The sequence below is a fragment of the Gnatocerus cornutus genome, chromosome 2 (genome assembly GCF_029298725.1).
Source record: "Gnatocerus cornutus isolate USDA-ARS CGAHR chromosome 2, icGnaCorn1.1, whole genome shotgun sequence".
Lineage (NCBI taxonomy): Eukaryota > Metazoa > Arthropoda > Insecta > Coleoptera > Tenebrionidae > Gnatocerus > Gnatocerus cornutus.
In genome coordinates this window covers 16,337,624-16,349,679 of record NC_142234.1, presented here as the reverse complement: position 1 = coordinate 16,349,679, position 12,056 = coordinate 16,337,624, and the positions used below count along the sequence as shown (strand labels likewise).

At 34.5% G+C, this 12,056-nt stretch overlaps 1 protein-coding gene across 2 annotated transcripts in view; it reads right to left on the bottom strand.

Annotated features, from left to right (window-relative positions):
- The window catches only part of LOC148179528 (uncharacterized), an 82,911-nt gene that overhangs the window by 35,446 nt on the left and 35,409 nt on the right, over positions 1-12,056 (bottom strand). The window contains exon 1 of one of the 2 annotated variants that reach the window (XM_088030433.1): positions 9,221-9,288. The exons of the other annotated variant lie outside the window; for it this stretch is intronic. Coding sequence (XP_087886559.1) covers positions 9,221-9,247 — 27 coding nt within the window. The 5' untranslated portion in view covers positions 9,248-9,288. Of the gene's footprint in view, positions 1-9,220; positions 9,289-12,056 lie in introns of those variants that run through there. 2 annotated transcript variants of the gene reach the window in all.

Here is a 12,056-nt window from a genome sequence, read left to right as displayed (position 1 = left end):
TTTTTACATTTAAGCATAGAATAAAAATATCTTTTTTATAGATTTTATTACCCTTTTTCAAATAGACATAACAATAGAAATGGTACGTGATACAAAGTTTTAGAGACAAAGACGTTGTTTGGTACTTTGTTTAGTTCACAAAACACTAACTTTCAAATTTCCAAAAAAGTACTAAAAATAAATTTCAGTTTTTGACGCGATGTCATTTTACTGCAAAAGTATCCACTCTTCAAAAACTGAAATAGCCGCAACTGGAATTTTACAAAAAATTACCTGAAAGACGCACGTTTAACGAGTTAAATTTACCGTGCTACTTTTTTTGAAAAACTATTAATTTTAACATTAACATGCTCATTTAAATAGCAATTAGTAATAATGCAACAACAACTAACCAAATGATCAATTTTATCTTCGTCGTTTTTATATTCATATTTTCTTTCATTTGTCTTATTTCACGGTAAATTAATATAACATCCATGGTAAATTATACGGAGCTAAATCTCTTAGCCAACGACTGCTTTTTACGAAATTCAATAATTGATGTGATAATAAAAATAAAAGAAACTTGTACGAGAACACAAAATTTGCATCAAAGCTGTTATTATAAACTCTCAACAAAAATTTTCCTGTTTTCCCACACCTCTCAAATTGAGTAATATCGCTCTCGTCTGCAATACTTCCATCCATCGCTTTCTCCATTATCATCATAATCATCTTCATCAACACCATCATCATCTTCTCCGTCAGTACCGTTCGCAACCGCCTCGAGGTGGACGGTGTCCGGAGTTGGCAGAAGTCAGCCCGGAGCGAAGCAGCTAGACGGTTACCGTTACAAATACCGACGTAGTGAAAGCGATCGGTGTCTGTGTGATTCCACTTGATCCATCGGAAACCGACTACACATACACAGATTCCAATCGAGAATGGAAAGTCTTGCTAATACAGATCACCAATTCACTTCACTGAACGAATTACGGCAACACTCAAACGATTTACATATTTCAATTTCACGTCGCATTTTACATTAGAAATTTGTCAGGGCTTTCAGTCGTGAAATATTGCAAGACAGTAGCGGCTGCAGTTTTATTTTCAGAGGAATTGGGACCAACACATGGCTCATTATAGAGCGTTTTTCGATTCGATTCGCACTCCGGTTCTCGACATTCAAATTCTATTAGAAATAATTAGTAGTACCTGCCTAATTATGTTTATTGATATTTTATGTAGTTGCACAAAAAATGCCGATCATTTATTACGGTAGTCAATTTAAATTAAAAGTAATCTTCTAATTGACGTTGATTTATGTCTGTAATTATAAAAATACTAATACACCTGTTTTGTACTGCGATGATTGTTTAATAAATGTGTGGAATTTAATGCCCGCACCGATTTAATTAATTTTTTCTTGTCCTGATACTTTTCATGGTCTTGAAGTCTGTGTTACACAATATTTCATCCGCAATTATCCAGGTTTCAATCATCTTACTCTTGCCTGAGCGAAGTTTGCTCATAAAACGTCTATCAAAAAAGAAAAAATGCAAATATCTTTCTACTTTATCTTCTTATCGTGGTTATTCATGGCTACGGAAAATCCTTTGTGGTCATATAAACATTACAGCACGCAATATTCTCCATGAACTTCAAGCGGATGCAAGCCTAAAAATGAATGATTCTCTTGTTATTTTCTCTGACCCAGTCTTCATTATCTCGTTCGTTTTGAGGCTCCGATTTTCCATATTGGGTAAAATGATTGTCTTGTAAAAAAGCGAAGAGGTTGTTAAATTGAACCCGAATACCAATGAAGTGAGGAGAAAATAATCGCCGCCAATATTCCAAAGCAATTAATTGCGTTTTTGGAGCTTTCTATTGACCTCAAGGTCCGAGATAATTGTTCAAAATTCAATTCATTTCTTGCAAGAATTCTATTGTGGTGCACATTCTTTCCCTTTCTATTTCCAAAGTCAGTGTCAAAGTCGCGGCAAAATTCAAAAGCTTGATCTGAATAAATCGAGCGGGGATAAACTTTCTACTGACAACACTAGATTAGGTAACATGTAGATATACGCGTTATAACAATGTTCAAAGTTGTACATTTTTTTAAATTAACGAGTATAAGAATGTGGACTGTTTGTGCAATCTTACAAAAGGCGTTTCGAAACATGATTGAAAATTATTACATTTTATAATAACGGGATGTAATTTAGCGCGACCTGGTGGAGTACCCATGAACTTTTACACTTCGTTTGTTCCTTGCTTAAGTTCGATTCGGTTGTGCAAGAGGCTTTATGCGGCAATATAGATGTTATCGCGCATTGTTGTGTGTGTGATACGCCTCAGGACAGCAAGATCTATTCACGTCAATTAATCCATTCCATGGATAAATTGCGCGATCGTTTGTCGATTAATATGTTTCGATAAAAAGCCAAAGTTTGATCCCGAAAGAATGTGAAAAATCTCCAGCATGTGCCCTTCAGTTCTCGTCAAATGCCATCTGTCCAAGAGAAGGTCAATGGAGATAATATTTCAGCTTTCTTTGACATTGAATTACGCGTTGCAAAATGATCCACCGGTGCTTCTAAGACAAAATTACCAAAGTTTCCTTTTTTGTTCTTATAATTACTTTAGACCGTTGTGGTGGACCCGATAAACGGACCCCTCGGGCGTCGGCATCATTAAATTTAAGCACGGCATTGAACATGCACTTTACTGTTCAACATATCAAAACCATTTACGGTTCCTTCACCTTAAACACTGCTTGAATTTAAATCACCTTTTATTGTGCTTATAAGTAATGCTGATCAAGGCATCGAGAAATTTACGTACGCTTAAAATACGCAATAAACAACATCCGAAATTTTCCACGCAAAATTTCCCTGAAAACAACAAAAAGTCATTTGTTGACATGGTTAATTAGTCGGTACATAAATATTCATTTTGCTTTGAATGTAAATATTTTTAATGTGGCAATTTTATTGCCCTTTTATTGTAATGAGCAATTCATTAATTATGCTTACGTAGGTGCTTTATGTAGAGTAATGATATTTCTAATCTTGTGTGACAAAGATCTTTAAATATTATAAACGAACAAAACTGCTGCTTTGCATATTTTATTCTACAATTCCCGTGCATAATTGCAGAAATTCCCAATAGGTCACTTGGAGCAATATCAATCGATTTATTGAAAACCAACCGGTTCTCGGATTTGTTAAACAGGAATACTATTCGTTAACTTTGTCCAAGAAGTAGAAACACTTCCTCGTTGAACAACCGTCACTACAGTTGGCTAAAAATTTGATGACAGATTTTAATTTATTAAAGTTTAGTGGTACACTACATCGCAACTCTAAACCGGTTTCTAGACCAAGTTAGAATAACCAAGTCACACTGCAAGAATTACATATTCAGTTTCGCAAAAAAAGTGTTAAAACGTTTAAGATCTTGACATGTAGTAATCCAGCAAAAAAGTTATATTAACATGCAAATCAATGTACGCCGATCGTTTTGTTCTTAGTCTTGGTTTAAATGACATAATCAATCTTGCATAAATGTTTTAACCTGGATCAATGCAGGAAAAAGCTAACTGCAGAGTTAATTTTTTTCGTCAGGTACTGACGCATTTGTTAGAAAAAAACTCGAAAATTAATGCATTAATTAGCATCCAAAAAAAGATGCGAGTATGTTAAAAATGTAGAAATATATCACCGTCTCAACCTTGTTTTGTGTCTCAAGGTTTGAAAACAGACGAAGATAAAAACTCCGAACAATTGTGTATAATAATAATCACAGTTGCCTTTTGATGGACATCCTGTAAGTGACCCCGTTAATCTCGAGGTGGTGCTTATGGGCAGTCCACAATAGTTAATTTTCTTTCGTGGTCATGCACGTCAAGTGTAGGTAATACAAATTTATAGTTGAAAGACTGACAAGCGAGCAAAATAACGGTTGCAGAACTTCACATATAAATATAGTAGATCACACACGAGCGCGTCACGCAGTCTTCCTCGTGCGAGAGCGGCAAAGTAGCAAAGTTGAGCTTTCCGCATTCCGCAGAACGGTATGATGCATTTTGCATCCATGGTTCTCAAGTACCATCATCGTCTCGCTCGTGCTCGCACGACCACTCCAAATAGAAACCTGCTTCTGAAAAATCTCGACTAATTGCCGCTACTCGACCAGCGGGTCGTCTTCTCCTCTTGGTACTAAGCCACTTGGCAAGTATTAAGTGCGCCGTTCACGGATGGCGACGGTCATTTATGCAATCATTTTTTGAAGAAAATTCAACGCGATGCTACGAGCCTTTTAAGGGATTAACTTAACCTGACCTGCTTGGCGATTAATTTCAACATTTCGATGTCGGACGCTCTTTCCGGTATACATGCACATCCATCCATTTACTGACAGTAAATTGCTCTTCAATGGAAAGCAAACAGTATGCCGCTATATTCCTTAATATGAGCGCTGATTTATTTATCTGCCGTTAAAAGGTTGGACCCTTGTACAGATATATCATTCCCAACAAATCCGGTACTGTTTCTATATTCTAAGCAGCTTGGGAATGGTAGCAGCCGCCTGCTGCTGGCGTGTTGGTAATCCGGTAGATATTAAACTATTAAACTTTTATGGGTTCGGACTCCTAGGTGGTACCCGCAGCCAATAAAGGTAAAAGTCAAGCTCTAGAAAAATTTAATAGCCTTTATTACCAAACTCTTGCAAAAAGAATTTCTGTCAGCATTTTGGAGCGTTCCCCTCAGCATAATATGTATATTAAACCGCGTTCTGCCCATCATACTAACCCATTATTGAAAATTGGTAGCCTCCGAGATGGTATCTATGGTACTATTGAATCATTAAAGTCGCCTTAATTTAAGGTTATCTTCCGTAAACATGTTATTAATCTAACATGATCTTGAAAACCTCATTCAGTAAGTTCATAAGAATTCAAATACATAACTATGTTAAATAACTCATTTATTCAACAATGTTAATGAAAGAACAAATCAGTTCCCAAGTGGGCTATAAAAGTGGTACTAATGTCAACTCAATCGATTATTCAAATTCGATCTGTATTGAAGCAGTAATGAATGCAAGCTGGTATTAAAAAAATGTCAATGTCAGTGACGTGATAATTTAATAACTGCATGGAAAAAAGTTCAAAGCCAATTTTAATGCGACACTTCCTGAGGAAATGATGATCTTCGCCAAATGATTCCCTTACTAACAAAACTAGTTTAAATTTTACAATAGTCACTGAATCTTTGTTCTTATAAAATTAAAAGTTTAAGGTTGAAGGCTCTCTGGTTTTAGAATGCGCATGATGAATTTCCACTACAAAAATTCGTAATTTTGGCAATTTTATTGCCACAGCTATGATATTTTTAAACCCCATTATTTATGTGCCGTGTATTAATTCTACGAAATTGGAAAATTGTAGAGCAAAAGACACAAATTTTAGAAATTTTTATTTCAAGACGATGTAAAAATTTGCGACATCCTTGACTAAATTTCGTATTTTTTCTACTTTTAGAGATACGTCTATGAAATTTGGTGAATTTACTATTTTTGAGTCAAGTATTAACTCCAACAAATTGCCAAGTTGTAGAGCGAGAAACCCAATTTTTAGAAATTTTCATTTTTGAGATCCAGCAAAACGTTCCAACATCCCTCACTAATTTGCCATTTTGGTAATTTGAGTGACGCCGCTATGAAATTTAAGCAAGTTACTATTTTTAAGTCGTGTATTAACTCTACCAAATTACAAAATTGTAAACCAAAGGACAAAGATTTTAAAAATTTCTATTTAAAATAAAGCAAACATATCAGACATCCTCCACCAAAATTTGTAAATTTCGTAATTTTAGTGCTACAGCTATAAAATTTGATAAAGTTACAATTTTGGAGTCGTGCATTAACTCCACTAAAATACAAAATCGTAGAACGAAAGATATAAATTTTAGAAATTTTCAGTTTAAGACGAAGCGAAAATTTCCGACAATTTTCAATAAATCTCGAAATTTTCCTAATTTCAGTGCTACAGCAATGAAACTTAATAAAGTTACTATTTTTAAGTACTTCCCTTGCTGTCAAAACTAGTTTAAATTTTACAATAACAAAATTTTTTGCTCTTATAAAGTTAAAAGTTTAAGGTTGAAGGCTTTCGGGTTTTAGCACACACATAAATGGTCTTAACGTTTTAGAGCAAGTTGTTTTAATGTCAGATCTTTAAATAAAAATTCCAAACATTTGCTGTTCAATAATATTGATAATAATGGAATGACACATTCATTAGGTCAGGTTTCAGATTTTTTAGGGATAAAGATGAACAACATTGCATCAAATATCTTGGCAACCAGTGATGAGTTCTGCATTTCAGGCGGAAGCTATTTAATTAGTCTGCAAATGGCATAACTTTTCAAGTTTTTCTGCAGAAGTGAAGAATATTTATGACGGATCATATCATGAAATGATGCTCGTTTCTTCAGTACTTTGTGCGATTCCGAACAAAAAATAAAAACTTCACCAGTGATCTACTTTAATGAAGCTGCATCTTTCCGGTTGCTGGCGGCAAAAAGGCAAGCGCTCATATTTTATCCTAATAAAGATGAAAATAAATACTATAAATGATAGAAATATACAGAAACCGCGGTCTGGTTTGCTGTAATGATGCACCAAGTTGTTAAAGAAAATAAATAATAGAAAAGTAGGTAAATGCAGAGACTGAAATAAATAGGCATTAAGATGTTGGGTTAATGTTACAAAAATTATTCATGTTTTATTGTGGAAAGTTGCCAGAGGAAAGGGCGCTTACGTCACGCTGCAAAAGAGCACATTCCTTGTTCATATCTGCATGTTTTTTTCTCATTTGTTTGTCAGTCATAACGTGAATTATCCATGGACATAGAAAGTGCTATCGCTGTGTACCTTGTCGCATATCTCTGGAGTAAATATATTAACCTTGAATGATTTTTCACTTTGTTGATACTTGTGATGACATTCTTGAAGCAATACTTGATAATTTTGACTCCATATGTAGAAGAGTTTGACATATTCTAATCTAATCACAGGTAAATAATTGCTTTGAGATTACACTCGCTGTAAAAATATTACTATTAGCAAAAACCAACTTCCTTTCACATCTAATTGCTTTGATTGAAGACCACGTGTCTAGACATAGGAAGTAAAAATGTCACTTGTTGCCGAATAAGCGCGCGTAGTACCGACCACGTGGTCAATTGAATCAAGATTAGTTCGTCGAAGGTAAGAATTAACGGATCTGTCTGCGTGTAAATCTTCTGGTGCCTGGAGCTACAGCTACGCACTCCGGTCGTAATCTTCGACTAATAGAAATCACTTCCTCATCTACTAGATACAGTTTTGGCCACGTACGACTTTCTCCACTTTTGACCGATTAGAGCTAGATTTCAAAATCGTCGTGTGCGACATTTTCCCACAGATCGTTTAAAAGATCGCAGCCCACACGACACGCTCGCATTTGATACTTGGTGGAAATCAATATACTGAAAACTGATACTTGTACCGTTTATAAAATGGAAGCAATAATGTAAGTCAACAGTTATCAGCGATGTGAACATGTCGGGATTGTCGATTTGCCATTGAATGAACGATTCATGAATATGTATAGAAACTAGCTCTCGATGGTCAATGCATTTTTCTGGATCTTTTGTCTAATGCTTTCGAGAACGGTTTTTGCAAGTCATACAACTAATTATAGTATTGATTACCACAGCCTCGACCTAGGTTAGATTTTTCGTTTTGCTTAATTCAATTTATTTAAAACGGCTTTTTCTGGCGGGCTGATAGGCTCCAAATTTGTACGTACGTTATTTTCTTTTGTAATTAAGTTTCACTTTCTTAGAAATAAACCAGTTTGATTCAATATTTTTATTACACGGTTACTCACATGCCTGAAACGCTATTTTTTACGACAACTTTCTATCGGTTATATTATGAAGTTATTTTCCATCTCTAAAGTCTTAATTAACAATTCCCAAAGTTAATCGCACTAAACCCACAAAAAACGTTTTGCAACAACACATCGTGACTTCAACACGTTCGTACAAATTAAGAACGCCAAAACCAAAAACTCCCATGCTCTTATAGAACTGTCCTTTCGTAATTGTAATGCAAATAAACAGAATAAACCACAAACGAGCAGTGATAATCCGAATTCTTTGTAGTCATTGTTAAACACACAGAGCAGGTTAATATGACATGATCTTACTTTCGAAAGGACGTCTATCTCCTTGAATCAAATTTGAAATAACTGTTTGGAAAACGCAGAGGAAGATTGAAGAATTTAAACTATTAGTTGGGAGCGTCGCAGCAGATTAATTTTGCAACACTATTATTCTTCGAGTCATGTGAATTTTAATCCATCAATCAAACTGCGTGAATTTGTGCTTAAATCGTCTATAAACTGAACTACCTGGATGATATAATTTTCCGTGTTGTAATAATTACGTTAATTAAGTACGTGCTTGTATTGATAAGTACCGCTATTAAGTCGTCCAGAAAAACTCGAGAATTTTATATTAATTTCGCTACTTTTGCATTTTGATTGGTTCACACGTACTGGTCACGAATAGCTGCAAGTTTTTGTATGTCATACAGTAATTTCAATTAAGTATAATATCATTGTACGAGTATAAAGGAATCGTGAACGTTCAATAGTGTTGAAATTTACATGGACTAATTTTATGCTTATTTTAATACGGCACGACAGAGACGTTTAAATTACTGTATTAGCCCGATGGGAATAAGACAGTTTTGTCGAACTTTGACGGTCCTCATAGAATCTCAAGAATCCCCATTATTGAGATAAAATAATTGACAAATTAAGCTTAAGTGGCTGATATAATTGATTTTGATTCAAACGTGCGGGCGAAATTCTTTTCGATATTTTCCATAAACTGGTTCCGTTTCTCACTAATTAATACGAAAAATTAATTAATTGCGTCATCTGCGAAGACGAAAAATGTAAAATTCCGAAACGTACCTTGAAACAATTAACCGCCCGCTATAATTAGTGTTTGTTATTATCAGCAACATAGTTTTAAATGTCAGAGGAATTTCAAAGAAGTTATTCAAGGCGCCAAGTCAGCCGTGTTAAATTCGCAATGTATGGAAAGTATTCGGTGATGGATCGAGATTTTAGCCCACATTATTAAATAATTAACAATTAAAGATAAGGAGGTAATCTAACCTGATAATGAATTAAGGGTTGGCCCATTCGCACTTGTCACCCATATTATACCAAAGGTGTGGTTAGACTGTTTTCTTCTAAAATTGACTACTTTCAATATCTGTAAAGATGATAAGTAAAATAAACGGAGAATTCTAAAAACCTGTCCAATATTTACCAGATAAGAAAGAGGATAAAGTGAAAATGGCGCAGTTTTGTACAGGTGTGAGAATCTCGAAAAAATGTCGGATTAGAATGTCCGTTTTTTGTTGTTTTGATATATGAAACGCGTCCAGTTTCATTTGTTGTTGCAAAAACATACCAGCAAAACCTTGAAAAAACTTTATATTTATTTGATACAAGATAAATTGATAGTTCAAGGTAAAATGTATTCTGTTTCAAGCGGTAAAATCTATTCTTTTTTCTCGGTATAGGTGTCAGAATTCTGTTTCACATCCGATTATTTGCTTGGTATTTTTAGTTGTAATGTAATTATTTGAATAAAACGTATAAAAATTTTCGCTGACTTGTGATAAAGGTATCTAAAATAAATAACGTTGAGTCGTCTAGAATGTACAAGATCGAAAGCAAACAGATAGAAAAGTTAAAAAATCGTCCTTACGTAGCAGTCACGTACTCATTGTGTTAACACAGAATGTCCATTAAGAAATATTCAAATTTCATATCCTGCCTCAAGGATAATTAAACATGATCCTATAAATTAAGCAGAGTAATAATGCAACCCACGTGTGTGAGTGATTAGTGCAGGAACTATTCTTAAAAAATCGATATGAATAAATTTAAATGCACAATGTACAATTCTAAGTAAATCTAAGCCGGCAATTGACAATACCGTCTATATTCCCGATATGCCTTTCAACGTCCGCCTCGAATTTATTTGTTATCAGTCATAAATCCAATTCACCAGAACGGCTCGATAAAACTTGATCACGTAAAGCAACAACCCAACGAAACGGAAAACATAAAGCACGGAACTGTGAACAATCAATTCATAAATCATAGTTGCGTCTAATATTAACACGTGACAGGTCAGAAAAGTACAAGCTAAGGACGAAAATCGATGTAGCTTTTTCCTTATTCCTGACCTGCACTGAACAGAGAGGGCAGCTTCCACCTTCTGCTACAAGAAAAAGTATTGCGTTTGGCGTGGGTGTAGACAGCAGAGTTCATGTAAAGCTCGTTCGCACAATAATTTTTGTAGGCGTTTGATTCCATTGTGTGTATATCCCCATTCAAGATTGAAATATTAAAACTGCTTCGAGAGATGTGGTTTTAAAAAACGGGACGGCTTTCTGCAGAATTTCGTTACAAATTGTGAATTATGGAACGGGCCCAATTAGGTTCGACAAGGAGGAAAATTGGCTTCGAGATATTCCACAAAGGTCTTTGATTCTCTTTTTACATTTATTGATCTTAAAGATTCATAGATTTTTAGCGTCTAGATTTTCCTTGTAAAATATAAAATCTCAAAAGAATTGAAGTTTTGAAAAATTCAAAAAATCCGGAAATCTTAACCTTCGCCATCTTAGAACTGAATATTTTAACAGATTATCTGAAGAATTAAAGAACCCAAATCCAATTAAGACCGATAAAAATCCAAACCACTCAAAAATTCAAAATACTGCGAAGAATTTAGAAGCAAAGAATTTGTAGTATCCAAAGAATCTAAAATTTATCTACTGGTAATTTGCATATTTTCAACACATTTGGAGCTTCACCAGCTACACGATTATGTGGCACTTGTCACCAATTTCAAAGTGGAGATCTCAATTTGCGTTTCTTCCACATATTTGCATATTGCGAGGCACTTTATCCATGTTTGTCATTTTTAATTCGAAAATATTAATAATTATGCAAAACAGCCTACTAAGCGGATAAATTTATGGTTTCCCCGTACGGAAAAATAAGGTAAACGCCTATAAAATAAAGTTAACGGCACCAAACCAAGCAGTCCCAAGCGTCCTAAAATTAGTGATCGTTAAAATCTAAATATCATTTGTCTCATAAATTCTCTGTTATGTAATTTTGCTTGATTGAGTTCTCATTTACCTAATTAAGCAATAAAAGTCATCGGCTGAAATTACCCGCTTTTCATTTTTATCAGCCTTTTCCATCAGCGCGTTTTTTGAAACTGATTGGAAAGTGGAGATCTAGTGGATAAAATTTTTCAAACCGACGCGAATGTACAATTATTATTATGTTGTGTCACGGTTGATAAGAAAATAATTTTATACAAGATATAACAAGCTTGATCGTGCACCATCGTGCAAAATAGAAGTACGAAAAAATAGACCTCCCACACAACTTTCAAAACTGCTTTAGTTTAAATAACAATAACTCTCCATCTATTTAATTAAAATTATGTAATGAAAAAAACTGTTAACTTTCATGGCCAGCAACTGTGGCCTCAGGCTCATATATGAAATGAAAAATTTTCGGGTACCGAGTGTTTATTTTTTATAGTAATTTTTTGATCCTTGAGTGGCTGTAATTTGTCCATATAAGAAGATTGAGGTATTATTAGCAACAAGATTAATTAGAAATCTATTGATTATCCCAATTTGGTCGGCATGCTCTATCGTTACGAGAGCGTTCAACAAATCCATTGTTTTAAGAAATTTGAACTTTTCAACTTGTAATTAAATCTCATTGGATCTTAATGAAATCTTTATTCGTTGTTGCTTTGTAATAAGTAATATCGATTGCGCATAATTCGTGTGCTAATGTTGTTCACGACTATAATAAATACACAGAATTATGAAACTAGATTGATTCAGATAAGTTCAGTAGCAACAACGAGAAATCTGTCTGATTTCCGGGTCCTAAGGCGACCGAC